General features: G+C 43.0%; 1 protein-coding gene across 5 annotated transcripts in view; it reads right to left on the bottom strand.

The window, feature by feature from the left end:
• The window catches only part of atxn2 (ataxin 2), a 128,665-nt gene that overhangs the window by 11,339 nt on the left and 98,826 nt on the right, over nucleotides 1-18,500 (bottom strand). For 3 of the 5 annotated variants that reach the window (XM_059988115.1, XM_059988119.1, XM_059988120.1), the window contains 7 exons: nucleotides 12,559-12,780; nucleotides 7,685-7,783; nucleotides 7,264-7,334; nucleotides 6,145-6,467; nucleotides 4,956-5,022; nucleotides 1,067-1,219; nucleotides 816-888 (listed from right to left, as the gene is read on the bottom strand). In XM_059988115.1, the coding sequence (XP_059844098.1) occupies nucleotides 816-888; nucleotides 1,067-1,219; nucleotides 4,956-5,022; nucleotides 6,145-6,467; nucleotides 7,264-7,334; nucleotides 7,685-7,783; nucleotides 12,559-12,780 (1,008 nt within the window). The remainder of the gene's footprint in view (nucleotides 1-815; nucleotides 889-1,066; nucleotides 1,220-4,955; nucleotides 5,023-6,144; nucleotides 6,468-7,263; nucleotides 7,335-7,684; nucleotides 7,784-12,558; nucleotides 12,781-18,500) is intronic. The other 2 variants (XM_059988118.1, XM_059988117.1) reach the window with 2 other exon arrangements.

Here is an 18,500-nt window from a genome sequence, read left to right as displayed (position 1 = left end):
ATCCACATGTAATAGGGAGAATGTGCAAAGTCAATGCAAACAGCACCTGATGTCAGGATTGGACCTAGAGTTCTGAGGCAGAAGTGCACTTCCTTCAGCTCATGTATATTCTCAACATTAGTGTTTAGCTATAATCAAAACACTTTTCCTACAAAGAACTTCCTATTAGAGAACATGGAATTTATAAATTATCTCATAAAAATACTTAGCATTATTTTCCTTCACATTTTAACCCAATTTCCAATTAATTTTAGCCAATTTACTCCTTATACATACCTACCTTAGTTCAGATATAATTCCAACATGCGAATTTAGCCACCACATCCATCATAAATTTACATGGAATATTTTAGAACCATGCACAAACAGCCCAGAACGATTCTTCAATATACAATTACTTTATTAATGTTGTTATGTGCAATGTTTAAAGTATCCTGTCCTTACTTGGTTCCTTACTTTTTAACTACTGCTTGTAATAAATTAAGTCAGTTGACAATAACTTTGCCAATATGAGCCACATGAATTATCATTAACTATAAAGAAAGAATCCTTATGCAACTTTGGAGCTGATCCATGAAGTAACAAAAGGTTAGTTTTCAAATACACAAGAATGATTTACACGGGAATGCATGAAACATGCATTCTGGTTTGCTCATACCAACTTTCAAAATATGATATAAACACAAGATACTTCAAAATTTATTAAAGTCAAAATGAAGTACACCATTTACCAATGAAAACCAGTTCAGAATTAGTCTGCACAATTCCATCAAAACAAAAGTCTGCATTTGACAAGGCAAACCACATAATCTCACCTTTACCTGCTCTATATGACTTGGCTTGGTTGATGGGCATGGGAGTCATTGGGACATGGTACATATGTGTAGTCTAAAGTTAAAGGAAACAGAGGAAGTAGTCTCATCATTCCAAATTTAGCAACGACAGAAATTGTCACATGTAAATATACAACTAATTAACATTATCATCAAAATGGTCTGAGGGGTAATTTAAAAATTGTCAATTAGACAAAAATCAAAACAGGAAAACAAGATTTCATACAGATTACCTGCACTCCTGGACTGACTGGAACTGGGTACACCATGTTCTGTGTAAAACACATTGGTTGATTGTACACTGCAGGAGGATGTTGTTGTACCACAATCGATGGACTAGGCTGGGCTTGAGGACGTGGTGGCGTTGGTGTAGTTGTTGGTTTGGGCTATTAAATTTTAAGAAGAGCAATTCAAGTCTCAATTTGCAGAAATTCACAAAAAAATTTCATTGAAAAACAATAAGAAAATTGTGGCACATATTATCCTGTTATTTCAATGTAAACAGAAAATAAGATTGTATAGAGATTTGAGATTTTTTGTCTAGCCTCAACTTAGTAGTTTCTGAAAACACTGATGTTTTCAGTTGAGACAAAAGACAAAGTGACAGTGAAAATGCTCAAATGCAAGAGAAGAAACTCAGTAAAGCTCACCAAACTCAGAAATGCAGTTAAAAATTTAGGTATCTAATTATATACCTCTAAAGCAATGATTTTGCTTCACAATTCAAATTAGCATTTCAACTGCAAACCTTAAAGTCACTCAAAAGGAATGTACCAATAAATAGATTGATACAGGAACCAATCTAATTGGGACCATGGTCCCAGTGACAGAATTGGTAACTTAGGGATGCAAGTCACTAAAAGTCTAAATTCTAGATGGCTGTGAACTAATAAAAAAGATAAGAAATTTCAAAATAGAACAAAAAAATGAAAAGCATTGCATCTAGATTTTGCAAAATAACAAATGACATACTAAATATTAAGAGGAATGAATGAAAATAATTCAGAAAATACCATTTCTTTACACCATACTATTGATTTTATTGCCTAAATTATTGAACAAGTTACTCTCCCTTACCATATGGGATGAAATATAGATTGTCAGTAGTAATAATAAAGCTCTAGTACTTCTCATTGGTGAGCTTCAAAGAGCGAGAGCCTCTACAAGCATGTAAAAATGGAACATGGGCAAAGGCAAATACAAGCCCTACATACAAAGATGGAAGAACTTACAATGAGGAATAAATGCATGGTAAAAGAACTTAATTACTTCACAGAACAAAAATACTTGCTAGAGAACTGAGTAAAACAGGAATCAAAATAAACCAGTATTAATAATGAAAAAGGCAAAAACTGACCAACTCCTAGAACCTGAACTACATCCAATTCCTTTAAAAGATGTGGCTATATTGAAAGGTAATGTATTGATTAACATCAGGTAAAACTTAATGATTCTGGAATGATTCCTGCAGATTGGAGGGTAACAAATATAAACCTACTATATAAAGGAGGAGAGAAAACAAGAAATTATCAACCTGTAAGCTTACTATATCAGAAGATGGTATTGGAAAATGCTGGAATTTTTAACAAAGGATGTTACATTAAATCACATAGAAAATAAATGGAGTAGAGTCAACATAGATTTATGTTAGGGAAAATTATCTTTGCCAAATCTACTGGAGTTCTTTGAGGATACATCTAGTAGAATGGATAGAACTAGTGGATGTTGTCGATTTGTACTTCAGAAGACTTTCAGTGAGGTCCCACACAGGAGGAACAAGGTTAATCAACTGGAATTAACAGCAACCCAACATGAATTGAGAAGTAACAGATAGAAAACAATAGAAATAAACAGGTCAAGTTGACAAATTAGACTAGTGGGGTTCCTCAAGGAGTTGCCTTAGGGTAACTATTCACCATTAATGTCACCTCAACTACTGTTTGCAGAATTTCAGATTGTGACATGAAGGCATACTGGAGTGAGATAGGGTGTTGCAATGACAATCTTTCACTCAACGTCAGTAAAGCCAAGGAATTGATTATAGACTTCAAGAAAAAAAAATTGAGAGAACTGACACCATCGGAGGATCAGAAGTGAAAAGGGTGAGCAGTTTCAATTTTCTGGGTGTCAACATCTCCGAGGGTCTATCCTGGGCCCAACATATTGATGCAATTACAAAGAAAGCATGATAGCAGCAACATTTCATTAGGAGCTTGTGGAGAATTGGTATGTCACCAAAGACACATACCAATTAACGTGCATGGATTGGCAAGCATGCCTTATGACAATAGGTTGAGTGAACTTGGCCTTTTCTCCTTGGAGCGACGCAAGATGAGAGGTGACCTGATAGAGGTGTATAAGAAGAGGAAAGGCATTGATCATGTGGATAGTTAGAGGCTTTTTCTCAGGGCTGAAATGGCTAACACAAAAGGACACAGTTTTTGGTTTTAAGGTGCTTGGAAGTAGGTACAGAGAAGATGTTGGGTAAGTTTTTTTTTAATTTAGAGTGGTGAGTGCGTGGAATGGGCTGCCAGAGACAGTAGTGGAGGCAGATACAATAGGGTCTTTTAAGAGGCTCCTGGATAGGTACATGGAGGTTAGAAAAGTAGGTAAGCCTAGGTAATTTCTAAGTTAAGAACATGTTCGACACAGCATTGTGGGCTGAAGGGCCTGTATCATGCTATTTTCTACAGAAGTACTGTGGAGAGCATTCAAACTGGTTCCATCACCATCTGGTATGGACTGGCCACTGCACAGGACTGGGTAACACTGCACAAAGTTGTAAACTCAGCCAGCTCCATCATAAGCACTGGCCTCCCCAGCATCCAGGCCACTTTAAAAGACGATATCCATTATGAAGGACCCCCATCACCCAGCATATTTCCTCTTCTCATTGCTACCACTGAGGTGTTACAGGAGCCTGAAGACACAATCATCATTCCAGGAACAGATTCTTCCCCTTAGCCATCAGATTTCTGAATTGACAATGACCCATGGACATTACTTCAGTATTTTCTCCCTCAATTTTGCACCACTTACTTAATTTGTTTAATATATACTCAATTCACTGTAATTTATTGTTTTATTATGTATTGCAATGTACTGCTGCTGCAAAGCAACAAATTTCATGACATATGCTGGTGATATTAAACCTGATTCTGATTCACTTTCTGGTCGATGGGATTGAACGTAAGATTTCCAAGCTTAATGATGAAGCTAAGTGGGAATATGAGTCACCAATAAAAGCTAAAAGGCAGACTGAAAAACATGGTATGCTGCCCTTATTGCAAGAAATTTAAGCACGTGGAAGGATATTTTGCAACAATTAGATTGGGTATCAATGGGGCCATATCTAAAGCAGCATCCACAATTTTGGTCTCTCCTCTTTAGAATGAGAAGTGATCTTACTACAGTTCAGGCTCTTTTCAGGCTTCAACAGTACAGATGCATGGGGCTATCTTCTCTGAACAAGATTTTGGAACAAACAGGCTAAAGGGATATGCCATTTAGGACTCTGTTGAGAAGTAACACCTTCATTTAAAGTATAGCAAATCTTTAGAGTTTTCTACCCTAGAAGTCTTGCATTCAAACAGAGATCAATAGATTTCTTGACATTAAATATGAGGAGATTGCAGGGAAAAGGTGTTTGAGGCAGAAGACTAGCTACGATTTTGTTAAATGGCAGGGTAGATCAAATGGGAATACTTTTACACCCATTTCTTATGATTTTAGCAAATGAAACCCCAACAGTTCAAACAAATCCCCCAGCAACACCATTGTTTCTCTGTGTCAGGCAGCTTATGAATTTCTTCAAGAGTAACCTTTTGTCCTTATTTTGCAAATAGACAGCAGTTCACATGATTCTCTGGCTATCAGGTAGAGATTCCTTTCTTGCCCTCTAATGTTTTCACACAGGCAACTCTGAAATGCAGAGACACATTTCTAAAATAAATGACACCAGAAAGTTTTAGAAAGAACGAAGAACCTGTTCAAGATTAAAGCAAAGATAAATAGATAAGAATATTTTTTCATTTCATTTGGGAACCTGTAGAATCTGCCCTTTTAATATAAAGAGGTGTGTGGAGGGGAGTGAGGGGGTAAAAAATAAGTGGAATCACTTACAGGAGTATAGAAAGCCTTGGGATTGAACTCTTTAGCATTGGGATTCAATGTAGACTTTCTGACTTGTCTGAAATAAAATAAATAAATATTAAGTATACTTGTACAAATATTCCTTGTGCATGTAATATTTGTTGGAAATGCATTGAACACTTTCAACATTATTTTTCCAGTCGCAGCAATTACATGCTTGTTCTACATTTAAAAATAAACTATTTATATAATATTTTGAATCTGTAATATTTCCAGGAATGTACAAGAGCAACAAACTTAATTGAATAGATACGTAATCAGTGTTTAAAAGCAAAATAATGATGCAGAAGCATGCATAAAAATTTAGTTAAAAATATACAAATTTACATTTTAATTTGTTTTCAAACATGTCTCCATCACAAAGCTAAAGCACTTAAGAAATAAATTCTTACGTATTTGTTAGAACAACTCTTGTTTCTACATTAAGATCACAGAAAACTGGAGTGCTTGATATTTTGCTGCATCGAATCTATAACAATGATCATTCAAGCCATCAGATTGCCATTGTCCCTTCCACTGCAGCTATCTCAACTTGCTTTTTCAAGTGCACAAGAGATTCTGCAGATGCTGGAAATCTTTAGCAACATTTTGTGTGTATATATTTACTTTCATTGCCTTTGAACCATAATCCAAACTACTTTTAATGCCACAAAAGTATCTCTCATCTCAACTTGGTAGAAAGGCATATTTTGTCCAACCAGTCACAAGGGGGACAAAAAACCTTCAGAGCATTTCCTCATAACCCTTGAGAAAAACAGCTTTGCCACTCTAATAACTCAAAGTAGCTGTATCCAATACTGAACATTACAGTTACAAAATCCTTGTGTTTCAAATCACAGCAGTCATATCTAGCGTATATTACTTTAGAAAGTGAAAGTACTTACAATACAAACCACAGATTTCCTCACTGCAGAAAGCTTTGACTTTGGCAAGGGATTTTTAAAATTAAGGCCCTACGCTAATTCATGAACCTGTTGTTGTAGACCAACATCAGAAACTATGCTTCCCATCTTTCACTAACTTCATTGGAGATGGAGATTTTGTATTCAACAGATGTACTTGCAGAATGCCGAAGTGGAAAACCTGTCTTTGAAAATCAAGTTTGTAGCTTGCACCAAATGTGCAATTTAAGGATGTTATTTCTGATGTGCATACGTACTCTGGTGTACCTTCCTTTTTATCCTCCTTTTCCTCTTTTTCTGCCTTGGTATTTGGACCAGTGGTCTGGACAGCTTGGGATGTCACATCAGGCCCTCTCTTCTGCTCAGAGGTGATGATATTTGGAGTAGTGCTGGGACTGCTTGGCTTACTACTACCATTGCTGGTGTTGGCATTGGAGCTGCTGTCACTAGCGGATTCTTTGCTGCTTGGCTCAATCACTGTTACTTTTTCTTTGACTGAATCCTTGGGCTGATTATCTACACCCTCTCTTGGCTTACTGAACTGCTCCACAACTGGATCCAGGGTTGATGTAGTCTGTAGCTGGAAACAACAAAAAAAGTTAACTTTAAATACACATATCAACTTGTCAGCATTAGTCAAAACAAGCAAGCACAAGTATCTTAGGAAACATTAATACTAATTGGTCTAATATTAACTATATTCAACAATGAGCATCATGTATTATATCAGTATTATTTCACCCACAAATGATATTGTAAGCCTAACTATATTTTTATTTATTACTCATTCAGCGATAGAGCTCAGTAAAGGGCCCTTCCAGCTCACAAACATGCGCCACCCAATTACACCCACGTGACCAACTAACCTACTAACTATACATCTTTGGGATGTGTACCAGGAGAAAACCCACGCAGTCACAGGGAAGAATGTACAAAATCTTCAGAGATAGCGGGGGGAATTGAGCTCAACAGCAACGCTCTTGTGCTGACCGAAAAAAAAAATATATAACAGAGGTAAATGAAGCAAGAAATGCCTCACACACTATGGTTAAAAGTATCTTTCTTTAATTGACAAGAAAGAAAGAGGAAAAACCACTTTAGAAATGGCATGGAACACACCAGCATTCTGAAAAATATAGCAGTGGTAAATTCTCAAAGTGCACTGTGACCATCAAATAAACCACAGAGATTAGACTGTTTAAAATGGTGCAGGAGGGATTAGATGAATGGGAATTGAGTTAATGAGAAGCATTACACTTGTAATATAAAGACAAACTGAATTCCAGACATTAACATATAAAACAAGAAATAAAGAAATCTACAAAATCTATCTTTTGTTCCACAGTGCACGTGCGCTACTCTGAAAAAGTACTCACCCTAAAATCTTCTCTAAATTTCTTTAAATCTGCTATCTGTTTTTCATGATCTGAAGTCATTGGAGATGTAGCTGGAAAAAGAATGGAAGCTCTCAAAAATCAATTGACAAATGTTTGTGCACCATCCTATTGATAATCAATGTATATAACATAATACTTGAACTTGGAACATAATCAAAACAAGTAATTTGCAAAAAATAGTTAATTTAATTAATCTGATTAGATTGTCTTTTGCAGTAAAGTACTGAAGCCTAATAAAAGTTAGAAGATTGTGAATGGACTTCTGTTGCTCATGAGATTGAACGCTGGCAACTATATTTGATAATTAGAATAGTTTTTGCAACTAAATGGCACAAGTATAAACTGGAGAAAATTTACCGGATGAAGTGGCTGGCTGTATATACACATAGGCATCACTAACCCTTGATTCCTGCTTTGGTTAGGTTGGGGGAAGTCTTGGGAGTCTCTTTCTTTGCAGAGGGTGAACCCTGCTTTTGCTCTTGAAGCCTTGTATCCTTAGCTGTAAACACAAAAATAACCAGAAATAAAAGTTTACTCATTAAAATACAGGATAGGTATTTGTATTCCATGTGAATATTTAACAGTAAAGCCAGTTTTCCGTACCCCAAAAATCCACAAACCCGTTTTTGTCTTCAGCACATCAACTATTATTACGGCAAATTTAGCCATAGAACCATTAACACACAAAAGGGGAACAATAATAAGGAATAGTAGTGAAGCAAAGACCCATTGTGAGAGTCAGCAACAAGGCATAGCTTAAAAATAGCTACTGTGATGAAAAGTAGATGGTTTTCAGTTGTAGGAAAGAGAATCAATGTTAATTAGGATAGTGTTTCAGGAAATATAAATTAAAGTATCCACTTTCATTGTCAAATTGTGACGACCCACTTCCTAGCACACTCGAACCGGCTCACAAATAGCCAGCGCGCCGGCATAAAGGCCAGACCCAAAAGGGCACCAGGTCTGCTTCACTAACAAAGGGAAAAGCTCACACGAGACTGTGAATACGTGCCTCCTACAGCATCCGCGCCCGGGGAGGGCGGGATCAGGGAGGCTTTAAAGCGAAGCTGCGAAGTTCAAATAAAATCTTCTTTAACTGCAGTTTACCGACTCCGTGTCGTTATTTCAGCGCTGCGTGTAGCACACCGCTACAACTGGTGACCCTGACGGTCCAAACGATATTTGGACTGGAGATGAACGACACCGCATCTGTTCATGCAGTTTCGTTGAAACTGCCAAGCTTCTGGACGCTGTGACCTCACCTGTGGTTCCAGCAAGCAGAAGCCCAATTCCACGTTCGGCAGATAACCTCAGAGGACACAAGTTACTACTACGTGGTGAGCTCCCTCGACCAGGACACAGCGGCACAGGTTGAGGAGTTCGTACAGTCTCCTCCAGCGGACAGCAAGTACACGGAATTCAAAACCCTGCTCATAAGGACTTTCGGACTTTCACGGCGTGAGTGGGCTGCCCGTTTACTGCACCTGGATGGTTTGGGGGACAGACCTCCATCGGCTTTAATGAATGAGACGTTGTCTCTGGCCGGAGGACACAAGCCCTCCCTCACGTTTGAGCAGGCATTCCTGGAGCAGATGCCCAAGGACATACGCCTGCTGCTGTCCGTCGTGGATTTCAGTGACCCCGAGAAGGTGGCAGCCCGGGCGGACTTGCTGTGGAACGCCAAGAAGGTGAGTGGGGCTTCCGTCGCACAGATCACTAGGCCATGCTCCCAGCAGCAAACCAGACCCAGCCTGGCCACAGAGCCCGCTAACCCCAGAGGCAGGGGTGGGGAGCCCAACGAACAATGGTGCTTCTACCACCAGCGGTGGGACGCAGAAGCCCGCAGCTGTAGCCCGCCCTGCAAGTTCCCGGGAAACGCCAGGGCCAGCCGCCGCTGATGGCTATGGCGGCTGGCCATCGGGATAGACTCCTGTATGTGTGGGACAAGCGGTCGGGACTCCGTTTTTTGGTCGACACCGGTGACGATATCAGCGTCTTACCTCCGACGAGTTACGACACCCGCAACAGGGCACCGGGTCCCCCCCTGAGGGCCATGAACGGCAAGCACAGTAAGGACCTATGGCACCCGTACAGTGCAGCTACAGTTTGGCTCCAGCCGGTTCACGTGGGACTTCACACTGGCCGCCGTAGCCCAATCGCTTCTGGGTGCGGATTTTTTGCAGGCTCACAGCCTACTGGTCGACCTGCCCAGGAAGAGACTGGTCCACGCCGAGACCTTTCAGATGTTCTCCCTGGGTGCAGCCCAGTTGCCAGCCCCTCACCTCAACTCCATCACGCTGTCCGACAACAACTTCACCAGGGTCCTGGCGGATTTCCCATCGGTTCTGGCACCGCAGTTCACGGCAGCCATGCCCCGACACAGCGTACAGCACCACATCTCGACCACCCCTCCACGCCCATGCTCGAAGGCTTCCCCCGGACAAGCTCCAACTGGCGAAGGAGGAGTTCAAGAGGATGGAGGAATTGGGGATCATACGGAGGTCCGACAGCCCATGGGCCTCCCCCCTGCACATGGTGCCCAGAGCAACAGGGGGCTGGAGACCATGCGGTGACTACCGCAGGCTGAACGAGGCTACAACACCGGACCGCTATCCTGTGCCGCACATTCAGGATTTTGCAGCAAACCTGCACAGCGCATGGATCTTCTCCAAGGTAGACCTCATCCGGGGATACCATCAAATCCCGATGCAAACAGCACTCATCACCTCGTTCGGCCTTTTCGAGTTCCTCCGCATGCCGTTCGGCCTGAAGAATGCCGCACAGACGTTCCAGCGGTTAATGGAAGCGGTGGGAAGCGACCTGGACTTCACTTTCATCTATTTGGACGACATCCTCATAGCAAGCAGCAGTCGTCAGGAGCATCTGTCCCACCTCCGTCAACTCTACGCCCGACTGAGTGAATACGGTCTAACAATCAACCCGGCCAAATGCCAGTTCGGGCTCGACACCATGGACTTCCTGGGTCACAGGATTACTAAAGGCGGGGCAACCCCTCTGCCTGCTAAGGTAGACGCAGTCCGCCATTTTCCCCGACCCACCACAATCAAAGGCCTTCAGGAATTCGTGGGTATGGTAAATTTCTACCACCGCTTCCTCCCTTCAGCTGCCTGAATCATGTGCCCCCTGTTTGCCCTGATGTCGGGTCCGGGCAAGGATGTTACCTGGGACGAGGAGTCCACCGCCACTTTCATTAGAACAAAAGAAGCCTTGGCAAATGCCGCGATGCTAGTGCACCCCAGAATGGCCGTCCCTACCGCCCTCACAGTGGACGCATCTATCACAGCAGTCGGTGGGGTACTGGAGCAACTCATCGCGGGTCGCTGGCAACCCCTGGCGTTTTTCAGCAAACACCTGTGACCGCCCGAGCTCAAATACAGTGCTTTCGACCGGGAACTGTTGGCGCTATACCTGGCAATCCGGCATTTCAGGTACTTCTTGGAAGGTAGGCCCTTCACCGCGTTCACGGACCACAAGCCGCTTACCTTTACGTTCACAAAGGTGTCCGACCCCTGGTCGTCCCGCCAGCAGCGCCATCTGTCCTACATCTCTGAACACACGACGGATGTCCGGCACGTCTCGGGTAAGGACAATGTCGTGGTGGACGCACTCTCTCGCCCTAACATTCATGCCCTTTCCCAAGGGGTAGACTTTGAGGCGCTGGCAGAGGCGCAGCAGGCAGATGGGGAGATCCCTAGTTACAGAACTGCAGTCTCCGGTTTGCAGCTCCAGGACCTCCCCGTAGGCCCAGGTGAGAGAACCCTGCTCTGTGACGTCACCACCGGCCAACCCCGTCCCATTGTCCCGGCAAACTGGCGGCGCCATGTTTTCGACTCCATTCATAACTTAGCGCACCCCTCCATCAGGACAACCGTCCAGATGGTCTCCAGCAAGTTCGTTTGGCACGGTCTCCGCAAGCAGGTCAGTGAATGGGCCAAAACGTGCATGCACTGCCAGACGGCCAAGGTGCAGCGGCACACCAAAGCTCTACTGCAGCAGTTCCACCTCACCCACCGGCGTTACAACCACATTCATGTGGATATCGTGGGTCCCCTGCCAGTGTCGCGCGGAGCGTGGCACCTCCTCACTATTGTGGACCGGTTCACCAGATGGCCAGAGGCGATCCCGCTCACCGACACCACCTCTGGATCTTGCGCCCGGGCACTGATCACCACCTGGGTGTCCCGCTTTGGTGTACCGGCCCACATTACCTCCGACAGAGGCGCCCAGTTCACCTCCAGCCTGTGGTCAGCTATGGCCAGCCTTTTGGGGACACAGCTGCAACACACAACTGCCTACCACCCACAGTCGAACGGCCTGGTGGAGCGTTTCCACCATCACCTAAAGTCGGCTCTCATGGCGTGCCTGCGAGGAGCTAACTGGGTGGACGAGCTTCCCTGGGTCCTACTCAGCATCCGCACGGCGCCCAAAGACGATCTGCACGCCTTGTCGGCCGAGTTGGTGTACAGCGCACCCCTGGTCATCCCCGGGGGGTTCATACCAGCCCCAAGGGGGCACGACGAAGCAGCAGTCCTGGGCAGACTACGCGAGAGGCTCGGCAACCTGGCCCCCATACCCACTTCGCAGCATGGGCAGAACCCGACCTGCGTACCCAAAGACCTGCAGAACTGTAAGTTTGTGTTTGTACGAAGGGGCGGGCATCGGCCACTGCTGCAACGGCCCAATGAGGGGCTATTTACAGTGCTCAAGAACAACAGGTCCACGTTTGTGCTGGACGTTGGAGGGAGAGAGGAGGTTTTCACGGTGGACCGCCTCAAACCAGCCCACGTGGACGTGGCACAACCGGTCGAGTACCCAGCACCGCGGCGCAGGGGCCAACCTCCCAAATAGGGTCCAGCCCAGACTGTGGACATTGGGGGGTGTATCGCCAGTTCTGGGGGGGGGTTATGAGGCAACCCACTTCCTAGTGCACTCGAACCAGCTCACAAATAGCCAGTGTGCCGGCATAAAGGCCAGTCCCAAAAGGGCGCCACGTCTGCTTCACTAACAAAGGGAAAAGCTCGCGCGGGACTGTGAATACGTGCCTCCTACAGCATCCGCGCCCGGGGAGGGCGGGATCAGGGAGGCTTTAAAGCGAAGCCGCGAAGTCCGAATAAAATCTTCTTTAACTGCAGTTTACAGATCCCATGTCCTTATTTCAGCGCTGCGTATAGCACACCGCTACAATATCATTATTTTTAACATTCAATACTGTGTAGATGTGACTGTAGAAGGCGGCGAAAATAAATTGCTTACCTTCAGCTGATGGAGTAACTGCTCTATTGGTAGCTGGACTGGCTGGTGTAGGAGATACTGTTGTAGCAGGTATGGCCAAAGGTTCAGCTGGGACACTGCCAGGTTGGGGAGAAGGTAGGATCATTCCACTTGGTGCATTTCCAGGGTTATACTGAGATGGCTGGTTACCGTGTCTGGGAGATCGCGGTCTGTGTGTTTTGGGAGATAAACGGGTACTTGAACCTAAAGATTAAATAAAATACAACGTCAAGGAACATAATTAATGCAATGCGTCAATATTATATAGAATTATTTCAGGTGAGATTAATGGGCATTCAGCTACACACTTTCAAAATGGTAACCCAAGAGCAAAAATAATGAAAATACTCAGCAATCAGCATTCATGAAGAAAGAGAATTACAATTTCAGATTACTATCTTTTCCATTAGAATTTTTGTGGGTGGCGTTAAGAAACCAAAAGGGTAAAAAAACATTATGGGAATCGTATATAGACCTCCAAATAGTAGCCAAGATGTGGGGTTGAGATTACAAAAGTGAGCTGGAAAAGGCATGTAATAAGGGTAATGTCACAATTGTAATGGGGGACTTCAATATGCAAGGGGATTGGGGAATTGCAAGAGAGGGAATTTGTTGAATGCCTACGAGTTGGCTTTTTAGAGCAGCTTTTGCTTGGGCCTACTCAAGGAAAGGCTATCTGAGTTTGGGTATTGTGTAATAACCTAGATCTTATTAGGCAGCTTAAAGTAAAGGAACCCTTAGGAAGCAGTGATCATATTATGATTGAATTCATACTGCAAACTGAGAGGAAGTCGCACAAGTCACATGTATCAGCTTCACAATGGAATAAAGGGAATTCGAGAAGCATAAGAGAGGAGCTTGTCCAGGTGGGTTGGAGGAGGATACTGGTGGGGGTGATGGCAAAGCAGAGATGGCTGAAGTCTCTGGGAATACTTCACAAGGTGTAGGATAGATATGTCCCACAGAAGCAGTGGTTCTCAAATGGCAGGGGTAAGCAATCATGGGAAGTTAAGGACTGCCAAGGAAAGGGCATATATGGTAGCCAAAGTGAGTGGGAATTTGGATGATTAGGAAGCTCTTAAAATCCAACAAAATACAACTAAAAAAAGCTATAAGAAGGGAAAAGATGAAATATGAGGGCAAGCTGGCCAATAATATAAAGCATGATACTAAAAGATTTTCAGTGTATATAAAGAGTAAAAAGGGAGGTGAGAGTTGATATCGGATCACAGGAAAATTATGCCGGTGAGGTAGCAATGAGGGATAAAGAAATGACAGATGAACTTAATGGGTACTTTGTATCAGTCTTCACTGTGGAAGACACTAGTAGTGGTTCCAGAGGTCCATGAGTGTCAGAGAGCAGGATTGAGTGCCATTGCTATTACAAACTCAAAGGTCTTAAGGTGGATAAGTCACCTGGATCAGATGGACTACAGCCCAGAGTTCTGAGAGACGTTGCTGAAAAGACAACGGATGCATTGATCATGATCTTTCAAGAACTACATGATTCTGGCATGGACCTGAATGACTGGAAGACTGCAAATGTCACTCCACTCTTTAACAAGGGAGAAAGGCAAAAGAAAGGAAATTATAGGCCAGTTAGCCTAAACTCAGTGGCTGGGAAAGTGCTGGGAGTTTATTATTAAGGATGAGCTTTCAGGGTACTTGGAGACTAATGATAAAGTAAGTTAAAGACAACATGGTTTCTATAAAGGGAAATCTTACCTGACAAATCTGTTAAGAGTTCTTCGAGGAAGTAAAGTAACAAACAGGGTGGACAAAGGAGAGGCAGTGGATATCATTTACATGAATTTTCAGCAGGCCTTTAATAAGGTGCCACACATGAGGCTGCTTAACAAGATAAAATCCTATAGCATTACAGGAAAGATACTGTCATGGATCGAAGACGGTTGACAGGCAGGAGGCAGTGAGTGGGAATAAAGGGGGCCTTCTCTGGTTGGCTGCCAGTGATTAGTGGTGTTCCTCAGGACTCAGTATTGAGGTCACTACTTTTCACATTATTTGTCAATGATTTGGATCATGGAATTGATGGCTTTGTGGCAAAGATTGTGGATGGTACAAAGATAAGTAGAGGGGTAGGTAGTGCTGAGGAAGCAATGTGATTGTAGCAGGACTTAGACAAATTGGAAGAAAGGGAAAAAGTGGCAGATGCAATACAGTGTTGGGAAATGTATGATAATGCATTTCAGTAAAAGAGATAATGGTGCGAACTTCTATCTGAATGCGGAGAAGATTCAAACATCAGAGGTACAGAGGGACTTAGGATTCCTATGCAAGATTCCCAGAAGGTTAATTAATAGGTGGAGAAGTCAAATGCAACGTTAACATTTAAAGGGAATGGAATATAAAAGCAAGGAGATGGCCTAATTTTCTCCTTTGTCTTAAGGTTTTAGTAGCCCCTGCTTGACTCCCACACTCCCTTCCTTCCTCCCTCCTTCAATTATTCATAATCAAATTCATTGTTAATTCAGCATGTACACCGCCAAACGAGGCAATGTTCCTCCACACTGAGGTGCACAACATAGTACATATCACTCACACACAACACAAAGTAAGATTACCTCAAATAAATTAACAAATATTCAAGTTAAAAAGTAAACAGTATAATGCAACTAGTATTTCACACATGAGGAGACCTGGGTAGTGGCAGGGAGTTCAGCAGTCTTAAGGCCCAAGGAAAGAAGCTATTTTGTATCCTCACAGTTCTTGTCCTAATGTTACGTTACCTCCAGTCTGATGGTAGGGGGTCAAAGAGATTGTTGAACGGATGGGAGGGTTCACTAAAAACGCTAAAGCAGAAATAGCTCAAAAATAAAACCTCTTTTTAGGTCATACCTTCAAATGTAATGAGCATACCAAACTATTTATTCACTTATGCAAAGTCTTTCATTTCACTGTGCACTTCCGTGGAACCTGCCCTCAACTGATTACAGCCCAATTATCAATCAGAGCCAATGCATCTTCAGAAATTCTTTTTTCTTCTGACCTTACATTTTCTTTAAAGAGTTAACTCTTTCCCCCTAATCTTCATACCAGCTGCTGCCCTTTCTCCCAGCAAACTATAGTTCCTTGCTACCTCCAAATTCTTATCTACATGCTTTTGCTGATGGCATTTATCTATCAACATAGAGTCAGCTTCCATGTAAATGCTCATACCATTTCTCATCTACCCAACACTCTTCTTAAATTTTTTTTTATTCCAATCCCCATTCTGACATATTTGTCCATGGTCTCCTCTACTGCCACAATGAGGCTACTCTCAGGTGTGGAACACCACCTCATATTCTGTCTGGGTTGTCTCCAACCTGATGGCATAAACATTGATTTTTTTCAACTTCTGGCAACCATTCCCCCTCCTGGCCCCCCATCTTATCTCTTCCCTTCTACTTACCTGTCTATCAGCACCCATGGTGTCCTTCCCTTTCTCCGATGGTCCAGTCTCCTCTCCTATCAGATTCCTTCCTCTCCAGTGCTTTACCTTTTCCACTTATCACCTTCCAGCTTTACTACATCCCCCTCTTAACCCACCCACCTGACTTCACCCCTCATCTTTAGCTCCCCCTCTCCATCTTCTTATTCTGTTTTTTCCCCTTCCTTTTCCAGTCCTGAAGACCTCTGCCTGAAACATTGACTGGTTCCTAATTTCCATAGATGCTGCCCGACCCACCGAGTGCCTCCAACATTTTGTGTGTAGCCTCTACTTCTCCTTGGGCTGAGAATTCCACATTCACTACACTCAGGGAAAAACAGTTTCTCCTCATCCCTATCCTAAATCTACACACCATGTATAGCAAAGCAGTCTGTGTGATGCAGTAATGTAATGCCACAACCCAAGTTCAATTCCACTGCTGTCCACAAGGAGTTTGCATGTTTTCTCCGTGGGCACGTGTTTCCTCCAGATGCTTCGGTTTCCTCCCATATTCCAAAGATGTACAGATTCATAGGCTGATTGTCAAATGGATGTAATTGGGCAGCATGGGCTCATTGGGCCAGAAGGATGTTACAATGCAATTCTCTTAAATAAAAAAAATCTTGAGGTTATGTCACCTTGCTATAGCCTCACTTATCAGTAGAAACGACTTTCCTAACTAACTTATCCCTTTCATAGTTTTGTTTCTATAAAAAATGACCTCTATATTCTGTATGGTGATATGATGAGTGAAAGATGACATATTGTTCATAATAGAAACAGTTCTAAATAATTCACAAACAGCGTCACCGAGTGGTTGAATTCATATTAAGAGGTGGTGTTTGATGTAATGATGTCAGTAGAAGGCGACTGCTTTTGGTTTGTTCATACTGGAAGTAAAGGATTGCAGCTTTTGTTAAGCACATAAAATGACTCTTGCATGGTTCATTCACAAAATCCTACACTGATGACTCCAACAGCATCAAACGATTCCAGAATTACTCTACAACATGTCAACCTACGGGGTCACTTTGAAGATGTCAGAGTTTTGGGAGCAGCATGCTACCGTGTGGTTTGCACAGGCAGAAGCCCAGTTCGTGTTGCGGGGAATCACATAGCAATGTTACAACTTAGTAAATAGACAATAGACAGTAGGTGCAGGAGTAGGCCATTCGGCCCTTCTAGCCAGCACCACCATTCACTGTGATCATGGCTGATCATACACAATCAGTACCCCATTCCTGCCCTCTCCCCATATCCCTTGACCCCGCTATCTATAAGAGCTCTATCTAACTCTCTCTTGAATGCATCCAGAGACTTGGCCTCCACTGACTTCTGGGGCACAGCATTCCACATATCCACCACTCTCTGGGTGAAAAGGTTTTTCCGCATCTCTATTCTAAATAGCCTACTCCTTATTCTTAAACTATGGCCTCTAGTTCTGGACTCACCCATCAGCGGGAACACGCTTTCTGCCTCCAGTGTGTCCAATCCCTTAATAATCTTATATGTTTCAATCAGATCCCCTCTCATCCTTCTAAATTCCAGTGTATACAAGCCCAATCGCTCCAATCTTTAAACACATGACACATATTGTTCATAATAGAAATTGTTCTAAATAATTCACAAACACCATCAATGTGTTGTTGTGTTCACTTTAAGAGATGGTGTTTGACGTAATGATGTCAATAAAGGAACACACAAAACAACTCACAGGTCTTATTCACAACATCCTACAATTCCAGTGAGTATAGTCCCAGGCAACTCACTCTTTTTCTCATAGGTCAACTCCCCTCATCTACCTGGTAAACCACTTGTGCACTGCCTCGAAAGCTAGTACAGTGGATTCCAGTTCATTGGGCCATTAGTTAATAGGGGCAGCCGTTTAATTAGGACACTATTCAACCAGTAAGTATCTGGAGCTGTGAAATTTTAACATTTTCACTGAGGAGATCTTTCCATATCTGTATGAAATTTGCAAATTCTCTCTGGGACCCTACTAATTTCTCTGGGTGCTCCAGTTTCCTTCCTTGACCACTGCAAGAATTTTTTAAAAATAATTACTGTAGAGTGAGTATTAATTAATGCTTGAATGCCAGTATAGACTCAATGAGCCAAAGGACTATGAATCTATATCACTAGAGCGATGTTAAGATTGGCCTCCTACCTTGCCCCTCATTTCTCCATTTTTCCACATCTTCTGCACCCTCCGCTAACAAACTCTTTATCAAAACTTATGTTCATAGCCTATGACCAAGTCTGGCATTCAAAATTATTCCCATCAAGCACTGATTTATTTCTAAGAAATTCTCTCTCATTCGTCTGAATTCTAGTGGATAGAGTCCCAGGTGACTCAATCTCTCCTCATTGGCTAACCCTCTCGTCTCTGGCATCAACCTGGTGGCCCTCCTTAGTATCATCTCCAAAACCAGTATACCTTTTATCTCCATACAAGGAGACCAGAAATGCATGCAGTAGTCGCCAGTACTCTATA

Source organism: Hypanus sabinus, chromosome 13, assembly GCF_030144855.1.
Source record: "Hypanus sabinus isolate sHypSab1 chromosome 13, sHypSab1.hap1, whole genome shotgun sequence".
NCBI lineage: Eukaryota > Metazoa > Chordata > Chondrichthyes > Myliobatiformes > Dasyatidae > Hypanus > Hypanus sabinus.
Note: the sequence above shows the minus strand (reverse complement) of the source record. Positions and strands in the feature narration are given on the sequence as shown.